Below are 22,069 nucleotides of genomic sequence, written 5' to 3' on the forward strand. Positions count from 1 at the left end.
ATGCTAATTTGACTGACATTCGAAGGTCCGTCTCACGTTAAAGCATTTAACATTACCTGTTGTTGGGGTATGAAACCAACCCAGACAGAGAATCCGTCTCATTATAAGAGAACGCTTGAGTCATTCGGCCTGATACGTATGTGTTCTATGTGGGCTATATTTAGAATGATAGAAAATTGGCACTTCATAGATTCTAGCATGAAATAGTGTGTCGCAATTATATGCGATATGGAACAATTACAATTCATGAAGACCACATCGCTGTGTCCTGTAACGATGGTACGCTTCCGATGTATCTTCACACGTGGTAACGCGGTCAAGCTCTTAGGTATATAATAATATATATGCAGAATAGATAGAAAAACGAACATTTTAGTAGCGCGACGCAATTCTCGGTGGCATTGACTTCACACTCTGTAATTTAGTCAACTGAGCTGTTTTACGTTTTTAAATATGAATCTACTCGTAAATATAGTTCATATATACATATATACCACGTGCGTTCGCTAGTCTTGTGATGATTATATGCGTCCGATTTTTCACATCTAAATATGTTGCGAGTTGAAATTAGCGCTGTAGATACTGGGAACAACAGCTTAACCCAATATTTATGACGTCAACGATCATATTTCTCTTTTGTTTATAAAATTTACTTGATATGTTCATAACCAATTAAAAATTAGAATCTACTGTTACATAAAATATACAGGGTGTGTCGTAAATAGTGGATAATCCGTTAACTGGAGGTAGCCCTGATGTCGATCTTCAAGAAAATGTACTTTTTATGTCAGGGTTGCCAACACTGTGAAAATTATGAATATTTTTGTGTTTTTTCAAAAAATTCCTACCGCGACTGGTAATTTGGTCATAATTTTTACAAATTAAGGTATTTTAGTGTACTTTTTATTTTATTTTACTCGGGAATACTTGTACTATCTAATGAAATTACTATTTCTGGCATAATAATTTCTAAACTTATAAAAATTAGCGTTAGAAGTTATTTTTATTTTTCTTCGTTACTTTTTGTCAAAATTTAACCATTGATTGTGAAAAAAAAAATGTACTGCACTAGAATTGCCCAGTATTTAAAAAAAATACTTAGTTTGTGTAGTTTCTAAAAAGGTATAACAATTAGTACTTGAGAAGCAAAATAACTTTGTATGAGCGAAAGAGCTTATGACGGTCGGTAAGTTCGTTTTGTGTCATTAGCATTCGTGTTACTTAAATGTGCAAAAAGAAAAAAAAGAAAGGTTTTTATAATAAAAACGCATTTATTACATTACAGTAAATGTTCAAAATGCCCTCCATTAGCAGCAATGCAGGCTCGGCATCGCCTTATAAATGACTTTTTGATACGGCGTGCATAGCCTGATGCTTTAATTTCACCAGCGGCTAATTGCACACGTGTACGCAATTCTTCGACTGTGGACACTGCTTTATTGTACACTTTTTCCTTAATGCATCCCCAATAAAAAAAGTCCAGGGGGTTCAAGTCAGGCGATCGTGGCGGCCATAAAATTGGACCCAAGCGCCCAATCCACCTATCTGGGTATGCTTCATTTAAATATTCCCGCACCCGAACAGCAAAATGCGCGGGACACCCGTCATTTTGCAGCCACATTCCTTCTCTTGTCTCAAGTGATAAGTTTTGCAGCAGCTCAGGTAAATTATTTTGTAAAAAAATTAAATACCCTTCAGCATTTAATGTCGCTGGCAACTCATATGGGCCTATTATTTTCCCACCAACAATTCCCGTCCACAAATTTATTTTAAATTGTTGCTGTGCTCTGTCTGCACGTATCAGCTTCGGATTTTCAAGTTGCCAACTGTGTAAATTATGTAAGTTTAAAAATCCATCTCGCCGGCACGTCGACTCATCTGTCCATAAAATTTTGTCGAAAAAATTTGGATCTTCTCTTATTTTTCGTAACATTATTTGACAAAATGTTACTCTGAATGCACCATCTCTTGGCATCAAAGTTTAAACCTTTTGGTAATGGTACGGATAAAGTTGGTGTCTTTTTAAAATCCTATGTACAGATTTCTTCGGTATACCGGTACGTCTTGCTATTTGACTTAAGGATGTAGAAGGGTCTTCTTCAACCAATTCTAGCACTTCGACTTCACTGTGTCGTTGAGGCCGTCCTTCGCTAGCTCTGCTTAAGCCAGTCCCGGGGAATCTTCCTTCACAAAGTGAATTGTGCACTCGAATAAAGACACGGTAATCAGGATGCCGAACATTAGGATATCTTTCCCGGTAGAGTGCAGCAGCTCTACTGGCGTTGCCGTTGCATAAGCCGTAAATGAAATGCATGTTTGCATATTCAGTCGGTGTGTACCGAGACATGTTTCAGTTAAATTACAGAAAAAAGTTTCCAGCACAATTCATAAGTCCGTAAGAAAAGCCAAGTTGTCAAGATCATCGAATCCAATTCGTCCAAATCACAAAGCAAAACAGAGTCCAATATCAAAAAGTTATAGGCGTTGAAAATACACAGTAAAGAAGAGCGCATGCGACGTATTAAATCACACTGACAAAGAGCAATATGAGCGTCGTATTAATTCGCGGCTGTCTTTTTCACAATTGGTGAGTGTGATAGGGATGGAGCATTTTATTAGATGAACAATAGTCAAATAGTCCCTTGCGCACGCGGGGCGAGTGTGTATTGCTTTCTTTGTCCTTCTTTCACGTGTGTTTTAACCTTGAAATAACTGGTATGAAGTTAGTCGCAAGTCTTTAATTAAAATTAATTTTATAATTTTGAACAATTCTATGAGCTAGATTACGTTACACAATAGTATTTTTTATTGAATAAATGATATTAATAAGATAAGGTGCCTAAATTCGGACATAGACGCATTACATGAAAAATCAACTTTCTGACCGTCTTAAGCTCTTTCGCTCATACAAAGTAATTTTGCTTCTCAAGTACTAATTGTTATACCTTTTTAGAAACTACACAGACTAAGTATTTTTTTAAAATACTGGGCAATTCTAGTGCAGTACATTTTTTTTTCACAATCAATGGTTAAATTTTGACAAAAAGTAACGAAGAAAAATAAAAATAACTTCTAACGCTAATTTTTATAAGTTTAGAAATTATTATGCCAGAAATAGTAATTTCATTAGATAGTACAAGTATTCCCGAGTAAAATAAAATAAAAAGTACACTAAAATACCTTAATTTGTAAAAATTATGACCAAATTACCAGTCGCGGTAGGAATTTTTTGAAAAAACACAAAAATATTCATAATTTTCACAGTGTTGGCAACACTGACATAAAAAGTACATTTTCTTGAAGATCGACATCAGGGCTACCTCCAGTTAACGGATTATCCACTATTTACGACACACCCTGTATTGGGATCTTATGACCATTTATTTTTAACTAATAAAATAGACTTCGGGTACCTAATTTACGTTGCTAGTACAAATAGCTTTATCTTCCGACTATACTTCTTTATTAGTTCGTACACATATGAATTGGCAAACAGTAACACATAGGTAAACAAGAAAATTTAATATGGTATATCAGGACAATATCTTAGTGTTATTGACTTTGCAAATTTCAATCTTACTATAGCTTTAATATATATTCAGTCCGATAAGCAATTATAATTATATTTTTTTAACAAACTCTTAGCACTGAAACAGATATAGAACTGAGGTTGTCGTGCCCACAAGAAATTTCCTGCTCAAAATGTGGAGTAGCCCGACTGAGGTACCTCGACCTCAAAGAAGATCACAGCTAAATAAAACTACTTTCAAGCAGTGTTGTGTTCCTGTTAGTAAGTAAGGTGACCAGAGCACTAGGATGAAAATTGGGGATATGGTCGGCAACGCGCTTGCAAAGCTTCTGGTGTTGCAGAAGTCTATAAGCTATGGTAATCGCTCACCTTTCCGACCAAGTTATATATAAAAAAGATGTTTTAAATAAGAAAATGTTTAAGTTACTTTCTATAATACTTTAACCACAGATCGTCATTTGAATAGAGTTGGGCTGGCACATAAATACTTGACCAAGGTTCTGCTACACCACGACATTAAAAAATGGAAACTTTCAGGTTGCCAGACCGTTTTTTTATCATTTGCCTAATATGAAAAAAGTTATAAAATCCATTTTGTACTTACGTTAGGTTCCCACCTATTATGACGGTCGCCGCTTAGACTTTAAAATTAGCTGTCTAGGAATGAGTGTCATTAAATCAGATGAGCCGATCTGGACATCAAAACAATAAAAGTTTACTTATCAAACCGTAAAACTTTATTAAACAAGGAAACCTCCTACTCGTATCACCGATTTTGCTTAATTTAATTCACATGCAGAGCTTGATAAGGTCATCTGGACTTGCTACTTCGGATACTTTCATTTATTACGAAAACCTAGATATGAGTCTTATTTCGACCTTACACACACTTTCGTTTTATTTTTGTAGGAGCAAAAACTGATTTTAGTCTTAAAGTATAATTTTAAAATAATCAATATAGGCCTCAGAACGTGGGTTTGTACAAATATAAAATTAGATTGTAGTTGTTCTAAACACTCCGACGGCATAAATAAGTTAACACTGCTATAAATATTCAGTTTTGTGCTACATTTAAGTATTTTAGCCATATTATTATAAATTTTCCTATAATCTATAATTGTATAATAACTCATATATTCTGTATTTTTTTCATCAAAATTTAACACCAAGTAGTTAGTTTCGGAGATAAAGGAGGTGAAGATTTTTTTTGTATAAATAAAGTTGAAATAAGTACATGCTAAAATTAACTATTTTTAACTTCTTCTTAAATTCCTTCATCACATAATAAATAAACTTTTAATATTTTATTAATTTCGGTTCCAAGCCTTTAATTTCAGTCACAAACTTTATAAATCGAATAAAACTCCTACAGAAGTCCCCTTTTACTACATTTAATATAAAACCCTAAAAATCAGCAGACAAGAAATAAGTTTATAGACACAGACACTTTTCAGAGAACAGTTATTGAACGGACCGATGTTACAGGTCACGGGCGACTCTAAAACAGTACGACAGAAACATCATTTTCATTACCCAGGAGATCACTTAGGTAGATTGAAAGTGTGTTCATCTGTTTTCGGTAACTACGTTGCGACAGTGAACTAGCGTCTTGAACGAGTTTAATATAACTCGACCTTAATTGATGAGTGTTCCAGATTCTTCCCCTTTACAGTAAATATATAAATTTAGTACGCTTAAAGCCGAGGCCACTTTTTGACATTTTTAAGAATAACCAACCGCTCTGTTTTTATCGTAACATATTAAGTGGATAAATAATAATAATTCCTCTGCCCGCTTATTTTTATATATGAAAGTATAAGTAAATTTACTATATTATTTATAAAAGTATTCATTATAATATATGTATCTAGTATATATTAAGCGGGTGGAGTGACATCCAGTCACATAATAATAATAATGTAATGTGTTTAGTTATTTGAATTTTGAACGCAGTAATTACCAAACATATACATAAATACGACTCATTTCTAAAAACGTTTATAGATCATTTTATAAGCTTTTCATTTTGTCATTACTATACCACAACGTTGACTATCTAATGAAAATAAGAAGAATTAACAATATAGCTATAAATGAACTCGGAACAACAAAAAAGTAATATTAATGATAAATCCACAAGAACGGAAAAAATTAATATCCGTATACGGAAATAGCTCTGACCTGAATTGGTACGGGACGTTGACTATGGTGAACGCTCCAGCCAAAGAACACCTGAGTAATGTTGTTGTTATTTATTGAAACCAATTTTCGTGCTGAATCCGTGAAAAACCAATTTTCGTGCTGAATCCGTGAAAACCCAATATGTAACTACACGTCGTAAATGCAAGAACTCAGGTCAACTTGACTTCTGAATTCATTTGAAACTTATAAATGTTTAAAAACTTCAATAAGCAATATACGAAATTCAGTTTGCTTCAACATATATATTATATTTTATAAATAAGATTTGTAATCTCTTTAAATATAAATTCCAGTATTTAATACTTTCAAAATACCTAATTGATACTGTCATTTCCTTTGTGAATAAAATAATTTAGTTCATTCGTTCGTTTTGTAATCTAAGTCTTTGTAATTTTCAACTCATCAAAACCTTTTTTTTTTTCAAATCATAATAAAAAATATTAATAAAAATACTACATATGATATATATATTTCATATATGAATAGCTCGACATTTGGATATGTGATATCCTATTAGCTATATAAGATATCACATATAGATAATATATCAATAAAAAAAAATAATCCTATTCACGTTGCAACTCAAAAAAAAGAAACATTATTTTTCCGCTTTTCATTAGACGTGAGTTCACAAATGCGCCACAAGGTACTACAAGGTACGTCCTTTTGTTGAGAACGTCCATCAATTGATCTTTTGTACCAATTGGCCCTAATTACTTGTGACGTTTGACGACACATCTCGCAATCGAACCGATCAATATAACTTTAGTCTACGTATCATGTCTGTTTGTTACATTAGAGCAATATTCGATTCATTTTTATTCTATGAATATTCACTTATACGAGATATTCGTAAATAAAATAAATATGTTTTAATACTTTTTCTGTTTAAGTAGTCTGTAAGAAATGACTACTTAGCCATAAATCCGCCTATTTTACTACATAGTCTGTAACTATCTTTAAGCCTAAAATAAGTAAATAAATAAAATAGAATAAAGTAACTTATATATACTATATATGAATAATTATATAACATTTAAATTGTTCGTGTAGTAATAATTCAAAAAGTTAGTGAATACGAGTAAATCTCAAGTCAAAAGCGACTGAGGCTGAGGGCTTACGCGTAAGCAATTTCAGTCAATGTCAAGTCTCGTTTTACGATCACTAAAAATCCCCTTAGAAACATAATTAAGAAGGAAACCTAAAAAAACCATTTGGAAAATTTTACACTCCAAATGTTGAAATAACTGTCGTAAGGTTTATTTTAAGAATTGGCTTTTCACCAATTTTAATGTAAGGGTTAAAAATAATTTTCTTACGTCCATCGTTTTCTTTTCTTAAGACTATGTTAGTTTAATTTACTATATTTACTTTTATAATAAAAATAGTACCTAGGTGACCGAGCTTAGCTCGATATTTTTAGTAAATTATGTTTTTTGGAAATCATATTTAAATACGAATTACATATTTATAAAATATGAATAATATTTTTTTACCGACAATAATAAAAAATATAAGTAAATAAATATAAAAAATAAAAAAATTATTAAAAAATTATAATGATAAAATATGAAAAATGTTTTTCGATTTTACCGACATAATAATAAAAAATAAGAACTGGCTATTTAAATAAAAAATAACGAGTGCAATTAGAAAAAAATAATAATCGATCTGGAAATTTAAGGATTTGAACCGTAGTCTTTTCGGTCGATCGCAACCGGCTGATTTCCCACCTGAGCTTTTACAACTTAATCGACAAGTCCGAAATTTACCTTCGTATTCTAACGATATTGTAGCCATTTTTTCATTGTCTAAAAACTGGGATAAAACGATATTTTCTAAAAATAAATCCTAGCTAGATTTATTTATCTCCCCAAAAATCCCCTGCATACTAATACATAATGTCATGAAAATCGTTGGAGCCGTCTACGAGATTCAGATTATATATATATATATATATATATATATATATATATATATATATATATATATATATATATATATATATATACAAGTATCACAATAATTGTGACTAGTTATTAACACATTTGCTGAATTTTTTTCCAATTCTTCTCAAAAGGATCTACATTTTAATTCAGTGGCATCTTCACAAGAACTGTTATTAATTTATTTGTGTGTTAATTGAATAAAGAAATTTTTAATTCGACTTGATATAAGGCCAAAGATTTATATACTTTTCAAAGATTAGAATCAAGATACCTCAACAGAAAGATCACATGAATTTCCCACCTGCCCTCTTGTCTAACGTCATGAGCTAAAATCGTCTTTAAAACAAATCTCGCGCTGAGCGGTAGGTGTAAACATCTCGGTATACGGCCTACCGAAACATTGCCGACGAAGTGCACCAGCGTGGCTGACAAAATAAGTCGTCTCCTCCATATAAGAACAAACTTATTCCCATAGATGGGACATACATTGAAGATATTTTAAAAATACTTTTGGAGGACACCCTATAATTTATATTAAATCAAAAAAAGTATTATTATTTATTTATTTTTGTTCTGCCTGCCCATTTGTTAGGCTGCGCGCCTCACCAAAAGCATACTAAATTGTTGAATGAAACTTGTTAAATTCATACTGTGGGATAGGGTGTACTTGTGAACCCGGAATTGATTAGGTTCCATTAGTAGGGGACGTAAATACATTGTTTGTATCGCAAACGAAGTTACTGATACAATTAGTTTTATAAAAAAATGGCTTTACATAAGAACTCGTCTATAAAACGCTTTAATAATAATAATAATAATATATTCATTTATTTAAGACATTTACAGTCTACTTGTTAGTTAACCTTACAACTATGTTAGTTTAAGACAATTTAATAGTTTAAAAAAAATTAAATTCGAATATAGAGCCCATTAAAGATTGTTTATAACCGAAGCCATGCAATATTCGAAATCCTATTACGATATTCAATCAGAAACACCTTACTTCAATGACAATATTTATGTACCAGATAATTTTTAAATATCTATTATAACGAGTTTGAAAGAAAAGTTTACTAAAGGCTATAAAAAAATTAATTTTAATTAATATCCTTTAAAAAGTATACAAAAATTTACCAAAAATCTTATGGACGTATAATGTATAAATAAGTGGAAATAAATATTTTACCCTGGAGAGGCATCTCGTAAAAATAATATAAATCACTACATAGTATAAAACAAAGTCGCTTTCCCTGTCCCTATGTATGCTTAAATCTTTAAAACTACGCAACGGATATTGATGCGGTTTTTTTTTAATAGATAGAGTGATTGAAGAGGAGGGTTTATATGTATAATACATGCATAATATAATAGAGGAATACTGGTAGTTTTTGCAACCGTGCGAAGCCGGAGCGGGTCACTAGTAGTGCAGCGCTGTGGGCAGAGCAACTAGCAGTGTTAGCTAACTAAGACAAAATATGATTCATATAGCCTTACCTATATAGTGTATGTATTTTCGAGCCCCGGACACAGAATTTCATCTTTAATCCAAACAATTAAAATTTAACTACTTGTTATTTCTTCATTATCAAATTATTAGCACAAAATAATTAAAGCTACTTTTAAATACTTATGTAATTTTATTGTAATATATTCATCGTTTAATGTTTTTAGAATATAATAGTTTTGTAAAAAATCTAACTAGACAAAATTTAGGACATTTGATAATTTTAGTACCACATTTATATTTTTATTCTTAAATTTTTTAAAAATTAACAATTTATTCATACATATCAATGAAATTGCTTTAATTCGATAATGTTTACAAAGGGTAAAACAAAATAAGGTAAAAACGAAGTAAACGAAATTCAGCAACGTGCATGAGCTTCTTCTTCTTCTTCTTTAGGGTTAATGGCTTTCAAATGGTGCCAAATGAACACAGATGATTTCGCCAATGTCACGTAGAAATGAATGAACTATAGTGTGACACTCGAAGCTGTCCTATAAACTATAATTATGTCATATAACCGACACCGGCACCATTATAAAAGTAAGTACTAAAGAAAGCCTGAGTAGAATTAAGTGTTACCTTCGGCCTAGTTTATTTAGTAATATAGTATATTTTTGATTCATGGTAAGGACTTAAGGAGCAGGTTGCGAGATCAACCGCAGTGCGGATGCCGCATCGATCCTAGCCCGTATGCGTATCTATCCCGGGAATAGGCTCGGTTTGACGTTACGTCTACAACTTAATGTTTGATTTCTGACTTAATTTAAATTTGTAACTATGATACATCGTTGTAGGTACCTGTAACAATTCCTAAAAAAAAATATTTATTGAATACGAATAAAATAACTTAAAGATTTTTGTAAGATTTTTTCTGTTAACTAAAAATTAATTTACTCTAAAATATCAAAAACTTAAACGAAGAAATATCTACGCTGCAAGGTCGGAGGCAATACTTAATAATAATATTACAATTTATAACAAAACTGAATTTCACTTGGAAGTTTAAATTAAGTTATTTAGAAAATTGCAACATAATTCGCGTAGCTAGTTTTTTTTTTTTTTTTTTTTTTTATTATTAAAGCAGCACAAAAAAGTATTACAATATGATAATTGTAGTAGAAGTTTAAATCGTCAACTATAACCATTATAGTTTTAAGTATACCAGTACTGTAACTTCTAGAAAAATCAAATTTTAGAACAATTATCACTCGACTTTGGTTAATTTAAAGAATAAAATCAACCACTAAGTAAATTACGAAATCTTACAATAATAAATTACAGAAAACATTTCAATACTCGAATGAGGCTGTTTATTTGAGGAACTACGTAAACAGCACACGATACACGGTAAAAGTAACAGAACTTACTTTGAAATTATTTTAAAAATATTATTCATTACAAATAGTTACGTGAAAGGAATACCAAGTCAAATGTTTCATTGAACTCGAGACGATAGCATGATGTTATGTAAACAGTCGCTTATGTATTCTAACATCCTATTATTCAGCAAAAAATCCATTCTAGAAACTTCAATTATTATAGTATCAACTAGTCTCTTCTTTGAAGGACTAAATGTAAATAAAAAGGCAGCTAAATGTCCAATCAAAAACTTGTCTTAAAAATGATACTTCAACATTTTGCTCTTTTAGCTTTTATGAGATGCAGAGCTCGATTTATTTTTAGTAACGAAACAGGTTATCGAGTAAAGTCTAGTTCTGTCTTAAAATCTGTAACAAACTATGTTTAAGAAACGTTGTATTTGTATATCTAATGTCCGACTCAACTTTCAAATTGTACGAGTAAAAACGAAATAAAATTTGTTTTGTGCACTATGGCCAATATGTTTGTCACGTGCGGGATCGAACCCTAATAATAAAAATAATTTGTCATCAAATCATCGCCATGTTTCTTTTGCCATATGCTTCTCTATACAAAAAATACGCAAACTGGTTTAGAAACCTTAAAAGAACTATAAAAACGACTAAGAACACACCGGTTATTTACTGAATTCTATCGATTTCTTGAAAATTCCGTTATTTAATTTGGAGAACATGGAGTACAGTTTTTAAAATGGAAAAAATGTTAACTAAATGCCAACGATTTCCATCTATCAGAAAATATGTGAGACTTGATTATGGTGCCTTTGATAATGAAATGTTCTGCGGTGTATTTACTCGTCTAACATCTACGGAGCAATACTCTTTTCAGATTTACAAGTCTCATTCGAGTGTTTTGTTTGAATAAGTTACGAAAGAACTGACATGTACTCTTGTATAAATCTCTAAATTAATTTAAAAAAAAAAGAAACTGACAGAGACGTCACAAAACGAAACACACAACGCACAAACGCACACACATAAAGATTCGAAAACAGAACTCTCCTTTTAAAGTCTATTAAAAATAATCACTTCTGTTACATCTGAATTACAATCATTGATTGTTTTTTTATTATTTCAGTATTCATTTTAATCGGTAAAATAACTTCGAAATAAATAAGTTAAAACCGCAATTGTTTTTGAAATTTAGCTAATACTGCCCTACAGGCCCAACAGTCTCATACTAATAGATGCGCAAATAAGCACTGATATAGAATGATATCTTTATATGAAATCTCAATTTTTGACTTGTAAAATATAAATGATTAAATAAGTCAATCATCATCATCATCATCATTACCAGCTCAAGGACGCCCACTGCTGAGCATAAGCCTCCCCTAAAGCGAAGCGAAAGTGTATCGATCGGTTCTGCGCAGCACGCATACAGCAGCTTCCCGCGACCCTGACCAGATCGTCGGTCCATCTCGTGGGAGGGCCTGCCAACGCTGCAGCGCCCGGTACTCGGTCGCCACTCGAGAACCCTTCCGCCCCATCGGCCATCGGTTCGTCGAGCTATGTGTCCTGCCCATTGCCACTTCAGCTGTGCGATCCTTCGAGCAATGTCGGTTACCTTGGTTCACCTACGGATCTCTTCATTTCTGACTTTGTCACGTAGGGAAATACCGAGTATTGCCCTCTCCATCGCCATCGCCCGCTGAGCGACTATAAGCCTTCTTATAAGGGCCCATATTTAGCGACCAGCCACGTCTCGGGTCCATATGTCATCATTGGCAACATACACTGAAGACGTGTTCCATACCTTATTTTACACTTCTGATCCATACATATCAAGTTTGAGAAACACCTCAGAAACAATATCGAAAGAACTTTTAGATGAAGCCAAGGCCCTTCTTGCTATCAACGAAAATCTGTAGGAGCTTCCTGAATTTTGTACATATAAACTGGTCATCAAAAAAATCGGCCCACCTGCGTTTTTACCGATAATCACGTTTTTTTTAAACAAATCACAACAAAACTTTTTAGTACTGAATAATGTTTTATTGAACTTGTTTATTTACAACAATTTAATCACAATTAAAACATCAAAATGTTTTTTTTTTTAAGATTTTGATTTAAAAATCAGAATCTTTAATTTTACACGATTTTTTGATTAATTTTTAATACGCTCTAGTTTTTTAGTCTTAAATGGTATGCATACAATTGTTGCAATTTAATATTGCGTATTCCCTCCTCTTGCTCGAATGACGGCCTGCATCCGCCGTTTTAATGACCTTATCAAGATTTTAATGGTCTCTTGAGGGATTCGGTTCCATTCTTCCCTAATGGCGGTTTCCAGGTCTCCTAATGTTGTAGGGACTGGATTACGGGCTCTAACCTTTTGTTTTAGGGTGTCCCACATATGCTCTATAGGATTGAGATCGGGGCTTCTTGCTGGCCAGGACATTACCCGAATGCCAACCTCTTGAAGGTAATCGGTGGTGATGCGCGCTACGTGTGGTCGTGCATTATCATGCATTAATTCAAAGTTTTCTCCAATATAGCCGGCATAAGGCATCACATGGTCTTCTAAGATCTCTGTGATATAGCGTGCAGCAGTTAAAGCACCTCTTCGTATGAAAACCAGCTCCGTCCGTCCAGTCAAAGATATTCCACCCCAAAACATTACAGAGCCCCCACCATAACTGACAGTTTCCCTTATGCAACACTGGGTATAACGTTCACCTGGCCGTCGCATGACATTACGGTGTCCATCAGAACCGTGTAAAGTCATTCGACTCTCATCACTAAAAAGAACTGACTCCCATTGGCCTATGGTCCAGTTGATATGATTACGTGCGAATTGAAGTCTGGCTTGTCGATGAGCTGTGGTCAATTGTGGTCCTGTTGCTGGCTTATGTGGTCTTAAATTCTGCTCACGAAGTCTCCTTCTTACAGTACTGTCACTTATAGCCACCCCCCGATCTTCGCGTAAGCGTCGCTGGAGATCAACACCAGATAGGTGTCGATTCCGTAGAGCTGATAACACTATAAAGCGGTCATCTCTTTGAGTTGTCACTCTATGTCTTCCAGATCCAGACCTTCTTCGATACTGCCCAGTCTCCAGAAACCTTTGGTAAACTCGCCGAACTGCAGAACGGCTCAGATTTAACCTCCTGGCCACGATACGTTGACTTATGCCTTGTTGCAGCAAAGCCACAACTTGGGCCGCCTCAGCTTCTGTAGTGTTCATTATTTTTAGTCAAAATGAATCAAAATACAGCCACAGTAAATAAACTTAACGTTATTAACAAGTAATCCCTACAAAGGGCTCTTCCGGACTCAAAGAACGATTCGAATTTGTTACGATGTAAAACCATCAAATCAGTACTCAACAGTGTTTCTGTATAAGAAATGGTTAAGTACCTTCAAGTTCAATAAGATTTACGACAAATAAGATGCCAAACATCGTAACCGACCCTCAAAATAAAAAACAAACGTGTGAAACAGCTTATCTGTGAAACAATCGATAAATATTAAACAAAAAGTGGGTGGGTCGATTTTTTTGATGACCTGTGTATTTTTTCTCGATTGCTACTATTATTCCATTTTATGTAAATTACAAAAAAAAGACAAATTTTGTTTTTTTTTTCAATATGAATGAATGAATATGATATGAATGCATGTATTTTTTTAAGTTTTATTTCTTAAATTAATTAATAAACAGAATTTTCAAAATCAAAATTATTTCCATTAAACTTTGTACATACAAGTATATGTGTGCAAAATTACAGCTCATTTAGTTTTGAAACAACTGAGATACGGAGTTTTGAGACGAAACATACGCGATTTTCCCATAGTGCGTCGTAGTGTTATATGTTGCTAGGGCCAATTTTCGTCGTTGGGTGTGGTGGTCTGGCTTCTGCCGGAGATTATGGCCCCCTGACCCGCCGTTACCGTGGCCGCCACCGTAGCCAGGACTAGCGGGGCCGCCGGGGAATGGGGGACAATTTTTAGTCGTGTGTGTCATTAGGGGGATTTGATTTAATCGCCACGCTTGCCAGGCAGGCGGGTTGGCCCTATATAATAAGTCAATAGCTATTACAAAAATTAACCATCAACAAAATATTAAATTTTTAAAATACAAATCGTAAAACATTTTAGTTTAAATAACACAATAACCAGTATCAATTTACTTGAGTTTTGACGTATCCACTATTTTGAATTCAATTTTAGGGTTTTTGCTTCATATGTATGATTTTTTTATATTCGATAGAAATGTGTCTACTTTACGAATAGCTATTTGCATATATAAATATTCAGACTTGAAAGACGACATCAAAAAAGGTAATTAAACTTGAAAAAAATTACGAAACTATTATTTAATGGTGATGCAATCTTAAAACTACAATTATCTTTTTCACGTTTTACTAAAATATGTAAATTACACATAAATAGCACCACCAATAAATAGCATTGAACCATAAGTTTATCGCATAAAGGTATTAAATTTCATTCATTCAAAATAAAAATAAAATTAAATTAATTCAAAACATTTTGCAGTTCTATTAGTTTAAGTCGCTTTTAATATCTTATATATAAAATTCTCGTGTCACAATGTTAGTTACCATACATACTCCTCTGAAACGGCTGGACCGATTTTTACGAAATTTTGTGTGCATATCAAGTAAGCCTGTGAATCGGCCAACGTCTATTTTTCATACCACTTTCGTTATATTTGGGGGGGGGGGATGTTAAGGGGATTAATAACATAATTATATGGCAAAACAACATCTGCTGGGTCGGCTAGTTTCAGTATAAAAATCAAGCCGTCAAGTCCAGTGTACAAATTCTAATGTATGCTCTTTTCATTAAAATTTCTTTAGTTGTTTCTTTTGTTATTGAAGTAAAACTTCCTTACGCACGCTTGACTTGCAAGTAAGCCGGTGAATGCGTGACGAGGGCGTTACGAAGAGTGTGATCGAGCGAGGCGAACGGAAATTGAGACGGAGATACAAGTTAGGGAAGATAGGTAGAAAGAAAGAGACTTAAATTTCGTAAGTTTTACTTCAGTCGTGTGGTCTAAATCACACTGTTTTTTTTTTTCTCTTTTTACCACTGATTAAAAAACAAAAACACGTTATTAAACGTTTGTATGGATAAAATTGTTTGATTGGTAGTTACGGTATATTTCAAGTACTTTCAAATTGTAATTTAATTTCCACATTTGTTATCATAGTTACTAATTGCGCTAGTAGTTGAACTGGACCACTTTCGAGGTTGACGACGCGTATACTCTTTATTCATTCTATTCTATTTCAGTACGGTTCCTAAGTATTTTCATGGAAATATACTAACTGCACATCAAGCAGAACAAAAAACTAACGGGTTACTAAAAGTGTATCGAACATTTTACATTTTTTTAACAAAAATATACCTACGTGTTGTACGAACTATAAACTTTTCTCCTGCACTACTGCTGTGCAATTCTCTAAGCGTAAATATCGTTACAGCCTAGATGACAGCCGCTGTTACAGCGACGAGGGCTATAAGGGTATTCCCTAAGATTAATTTCTACGCTGTTCGACACTAGCGCCGCATGGCTGTAGACGGCGTGATTTGAAAACAAATATTTGTATGTTCTTATTATGAAATCGGTATTCTCCAAGCAAAACAGCCACAAATTTCAACCGCAGCCTCGGCGTACGCTTACAACTTTTAGTGTCAAACGAAAAGCTACAATTCCGTGGCTGTAGCCAAGGATTTTCAGTCCATTTATATTGTGTTTAGTTTGTTTTAGTGATATTTTAAGTTGGATTACTCTATAAAAATGTAAGTATTTAGTACCTACATAATATGTTTCTTTTAAATCTATTTAGAACTAAGAACACATGAAGCAGTAAAATAAAAAAATATAGGTACATACTTATACTTATTTTTTTTTTGTGATAACAGGGCCGCAAGAGTATTGTGTATGTTGTACCTTCTAGAAGAAGCTAAAAGGCTAGACGATTTACACAAAAGACGTCAAAGTCGCAGTATACGCAGTCTTTATAAAATATCATCAGACAGAGATTACATACGCAACTACAGACTCACCAGGGATCTTATAGAAATATTGGAAGACGATCTCATGCCTTTTTTGCCCCAACAAGTACGGCGTGGTGGGCTCAGTCATCACACTAAGGTGATACTACCGGAACTACCTTATTTGTCTACTTATTAATTGATCTTTGTAGTAAAATCTTTTGTGTTACAACATACATCTAGTTCACACTGGGTTTATGTAGAAGCCTCAGTGTAAGTATGTACATAATTATATTGAGAGTTATCCAATAACAATAGTTAAGCGAATAGTTATATATTAGTATAGTAATATACATATAAAAATATTACTATGTATTTATATAACATTGATAATTTATAGTGAAACCTTGTTTTTCTATTACTAATCTATTATTATCTACGACTATATGAAATGACAATAATCTTTTTTCTTCCAGATTCTATGCACCCTATCTTTTTTGGCCACTGGAAGCTACCATAATATAGTTGGAAAATCATTTTTTAATTATGTATCACAACCATCTGCCAGCCGAGCTATTAATACAATTGTCAATGCACTAAATCATCCTGACATAATTAAAAAGTATATAAGATTTCCACAAAATCGTAATGAAAGAGAAACTCTGAAACAAAGGTACTTAAAGTAAATATATTTAAGTCACCTTTGTCGACACTTCTGTTTGACCTTTATCTTTTGTTGCAGATTTTTTGAGAAATTTAAAATTCCTGGTGTGATTGGATGTGTTGATGGTACTTTGGTGGCCATGATTCGTCCCAAAATACAAGAAGAAAGATATTACTGCAGAAAAGGTTACCATGCTAGAAATGTTTTAATTGTGAGTGTTGTATTATAGAATATAAACACCCATTGGTTTATTAAAAGATAAAAATACATTACCTATAAATAAAAATATTTAATTTATCTTGAAAACTGATTTTTAACCGACTTCCAAAAAAGGAGGAGGTTCTCAATTTGACTGTATTTTTTTTTAAATGGATTATTCCGTTTGGTCTGTGCTTATGAGAATAGAGATTATATTATATTATAATTATGTATAGAGACTAGTATTGATCATTTCATAATTTAGAAATAATAAATATTATAATATATATTAATGTTTAAAAATGAATATTAGTATTAACTATTTAATGATGTTTGCATTGCAGATAAATGACTGTGATCTGAATATATTACATGTGGATGCTACATTTGGAGGGGCTACACACGACAGCTTCATTTTTAATAATTCAGTCATACAGCATCACCTGGAGCAACTAAACAATGCGGGAGAGACAGCATATTTGTTAGGTATGAAAAAAATAACATTGTTTACAGTTGACATTGAATAGTGGAAAGGCAGTTGGTAATTTATTTAATATAATATTAATTGTTCACAGGTGATTCTGCTTATGGGCAGAGATCCTACTTGATGACCCCATGTGCCAATCCTGAGCCTGGTTCTCCAGAGGAGCACTACAATACACTGCATAGTACAGCAAGGAATAGTGTTGAAAGGACAATCGGAATTTTAAAGGGCAGATTTAGATGTCTTCTGGTTCATAGAGTTTTACACTATGATCCAGAAATGGTGTCTAAAATCATTATTGCTTGCTGTATCTTGCACAATATTTGTAATCGCGCTGGATTACCAGTATTAGAGTTGCCACATAATTTGCAAGAAGAAGAAATTCGCGCAAATGAAGTGCTGCAAAGTGAGGGTCATCCCATAGAGTCGGCATCTCTAGGCGCCCTAGAACGTGGTCGGGCTTCCCGCCAGCAACTTATAAATATTTTATGGCGTGGGAGGCATTAAATAAAAGTGTAACCTGCTTTACTTATTATATATATATTATTATTTAAATATTATTACTTATAATTATTTAATTTTAACATTGTAATATTAGAGTACAAAATTAAATCATAGCTATTATTTTTTTTTTTATCAAAATAATGAAATAAAAATAATATGAAAATAAAATTGTATTATTAACTAACAAAAAAAAAAAACAAAAATCACTTAAATTTAATTCTACGTGTTAGAGCTAGGTATCAGGAGCTCTAAAATGTAGAATTACTTTAAGTGATTGCTTTGTGACGTCGCGTATAATGTCACCGAGGCGATCTATTGCTGCCGCCATTATGATGGGACCTTGTGCATCGGCTTCCCGCGCCCGTGCTAAGGCCTCCTGAGACCGAGCTGAGGTAAGCTCTGCCTCAACACGTTGCTCTTCGATGGCTATAAACCTTTGGATAAGGCTTGCCATCTCGGAGCGACGCTGTGACGGGGGAGACCGTCGCAGGAGACGTCGGCGTCCCGCAGATACCCCTCCGCGAGGTGACGTCATTGCTGTGCGGCGGCGTTGCTGCGAGCTAGAAGTGGGTCTTTGTGTCGGTGTAGGCACGGATGAGCCCCTGCGCTGACTGGGGGAATCGAACAAAATGCGCCTTCGCGCGCCACCGACACTATCGCTTGGTATTGATGGCATTTCCCCTGCCACTTCAACATTTCTGTCTCTTTCAGAGGGGGATACCTGTAAATAAAAAAAAACTGTTGAATATTGTCTAAATTTATAGATTTAATATAATATTAAATATAATTATAACCCTCTGCCTAATAAACATGTATAAATTTACCATTTCAACTTCATCCTGTATCCGTACACCTTCAGACTCATCTGGTGGAGTAGAAATCGTTGGTGTCTGTAGATTTTCTGCTACTGTGTCTCCAACAACAACAGCTACAGTTTCGTCCTAAAAATTAATCAATAGTTTTTAATACCGAAATACCCAGTTTTTAATACCCGAATACATTGAGTAGACAATTAAATATCTAAAATTATTATTGACTTATATTTTACATAAGAGGCAGTGAATAAGAATTTTTTTAAGTAATTGTGGACCTTCTACAAGTGTAAAAATTTTGATAATTACTGATAGATACTATTCCTACTATTCGTGGTGGATCAGGAATTTTCTAAAAACATAATTTAAGACACTGCTAGTATTTTAGATTATTAATTTTATAAATATTATATTAATTTTATAAATATTATATTAATTTTATGATATTAATTTAAATTAAATAAAAATATTACTCTCACATGAAACTGCCGCAAGATGCTTTCTGAGTGACTGCTAGTTTCAGAGCCTAGAGGGGGCTGAACAGCATTTCCTTGTTCCTACAAACAAAAAATAAAAATCAAATTAATTCTTACAATAAATTTTTATGATTAATAAACTATGGAAGCTGATGTTGTAAAAGCTTAAATTTTGTTTATCAAGACATGTCTTATATACATACATGAAATGGATTGATTGCTAAATTCCTATCACCAGAAGCAAAACTCAGACCACCAGAAATGGTCAGAATTCTTTTCTCCAGATCTGACAGCTCCACCACGTCTACATCGACCCCACCACCTGTCCTCTGCATAGCAGTCTGCGCAATATTTGCCTTCCTTTTTGTGGCAGCTTTTTTATCTTTCCAGTACTATAAACAAAAAAGATAATCACATAGAAAGTTGACATTTACACATCTAAACAAACTTAAACATTATGCATATTATTGTACTAACACTACTATTCATTAATTACATACCTTAGCCCACTGCTTCCACTCTTTTATACACCCGTTGCCAACACTGTTTAACACCGTAGCTATTTCGGTCCAGCCATTTTGCATACGGGTCCTAGCATTAGCTGTACGGGCATGTCCAGTGGCAAGGTCTGATCTCACTTCCATGAATTCAATCAATTTCTCCAATTGTACTGAGGACGGTCCAGCGTTACGAGCCACTGCAAGCAAGTGTTTAGATTGTAAACCAACTTACCTTAGAAAAAAATACTGCTACGTCGTACGAGAAACATAATATGTGATAGTAAAGTAATACTTACTTGTTCAATTTAGATTTTTTATGTTTACTATGCGATGCACAAATGGTTGGCACAACAGTATAACGTTTTGTTTAGGCAATACTGATTGACTGAACACATTATTAATGCACATGTTCCCAAGTTTCACAAAATATTTTAAGTGGTTTTCGTGGGTCGCTCGAATCGACCCCATATCCAATTTAAAGTGTATGCAAGTGTGGCACTTGACTTTCTAACATTCGATTTTATTTTATTTTTATTTCTTATGACTAAGTTTAATGTGTTTAACATGTTTTGTTTGTTTTTGTTTACTCAACTCTATTTTAGATTTCTATCTATCTCTTTCGATCCTAGATATGACATATATATTAATTCAATTGAACAAATTCAGAAAAGGTTTACGCGATTTTTAAATTTCAAATTCCGCATTCCCAATATGACATATAACGAGCGTTGTTCGAAATTTCACCTGTTGCCTCTCTTCTTAAGACGCAGTGTTTTAGATATTACTTTCCTTCTCAAAATAGTAAGAGCTGTAATCGACTGCCCTGATCTGCTGCATAGAGTGTTGTTCAGGATACCGTCACGTGCATCTCGTAACAATACTTATAAGCCGTTTATTATTCCATCCTCAGGTACAAACTACCGACAGAATAGTGTACTTAATAGAGCTTGTCGGGCATGCAATAATATTAATGTTGATATCGACTTATTCCATGGGAGTATCAGTACCATAAAAATGGCGATTGTTAAATCTATGATGGAATCTGTGCACACTGGTAACTAACTATTCTTATTAGCATTATATAGATTTTTTTAGTTTCTACATGTGATAGCTTGTTATTAGCTTTTTTTTTATTCATATTCTGTATGAGTTATAGTTATAATAAGCTGTAAGCTATCCAAATAAAATAAAATAAAATAAAAAAATTTGACGTCGATTTTGTTAAGTGTCGTTTTTCGATTTGACGTAGGGCTAACTTTTTTTATTAAGTGTCATTTTAATATGCAAAGACCACATTTACTAGAAACATTTTTACCCGTTTGTCGGCAATTTACTATTATTTTTAAGCAAATACACTCAAGTGATTCATAAATACAACTGTGTATTCAAAAATGCTAATAACATAATTGTTATCACAAAGAAATAGTCAATATTTACGAGACAAAAATATATCGATAGTGCAAATACGGCTACGCCCATCCCTCAAAAACAGCCTTGCGAACAGCCGTGCGCTCACGCAGCCGAGAGATCGTCGGCGAGATAACAGAGCTTAGAGAATACGAAAAATAACGCCTTGAACACAGCGAACGATGTGACGGCTGTGACATCCGTGATCACAGCGACGAGTACAGCCACAACACGTCGCTTAGAGAATTGCCTAGCTGTACCCGGCAGCTATACGCAACAGTTCAGTACAGTTTCTCACCGTCATGGGGAGACTGAAGGTCTCTGTTAAAGGTAATGTTGCCCTTGCCAACTTTCGTTCTACTGACATTCTAAAACATGTGAAAGTACAGTAAAGAATACTTAAAAAATAAACAAAACAGAAAACATTTATTAATTCAAATAGACTTCAAATACCTACTACTTAAGCTAATTTATAGCCAAGGAATAATAAATAAAAG

General features: G+C 33.4%; 2 protein-coding genes and 1 long non-coding RNA gene across 3 annotated transcripts in view; 2 read left to right on the forward strand and 1 right to left on the reverse strand.

The window, feature by feature from the left end:
- Nucleotides 1–22,069, reverse strand: part of LOC123657277 — a 68,478-nt gene that overhangs the window by 39,496 nt on the left and 6,913 nt on the right. The window lies entirely within an intron of this gene.
- LOC123657278 lies at nt 16,247–16,543 on the forward strand. The gene is made up of 2 exons (XR_006743675.1): nt 16,247–16,332; nt 16,456–16,543. It is a non-coding gene; the product is annotated as an uncharacterized LOC123657278 (long non-coding RNA).
- LOC123657276 (putative nuclease HARBI1) lies at nt 16,587–18,417 on the forward strand. The gene is made up of 5 exons (XM_045592852.1): nt 16,587–16,687; nt 17,004–17,200; nt 17,270–17,402; nt 17,734–17,875; nt 17,965–18,417. The coding sequence occupies exons 1-5, from the start codon at nt 16,634–16,636 to the stop codon at nt 18,378–18,380; spliced, it is 942 nt and encodes a 313-aa protein (XP_045448808.1). The 5' UTR covers nt 16,587–16,633; the 3' UTR covers nt 18,381–18,417.

Source organism: Melitaea cinxia, chromosome 10 (genome assembly GCF_905220565.1).
Source record: "Melitaea cinxia chromosome 10, ilMelCinx1.1, whole genome shotgun sequence".
Classification (NCBI taxonomy): domain Eukaryota; kingdom Metazoa; phylum Arthropoda; class Insecta; order Lepidoptera; family Nymphalidae; genus Melitaea; species Melitaea cinxia.

Excerpts from the sequence above, each read along its gene's own strand:
- LOC123657276 (XM_045592852.1), top strand. The coding sequence starts at position 16,634 with ATGCCTTTTTTGCCCCAACAAGTACGGCGTGGTGGGCTCAGTCATCAC. Across the intron at positions 16,688-17,003 it reads GGCTCAGTCATCACACTAAG|ATTCTATGCACCCTATCTTT; the intron begins GTGATACTACCG and ends TTTTTCTTCCAG. Across the intron at positions 17,403-17,733 it reads ATGCTAGAAATGTTTTAATT|ATAAATGACTGTGATCTGAA; the intron begins GTGAGTGTTGTA and ends TTTGCATTGCAG.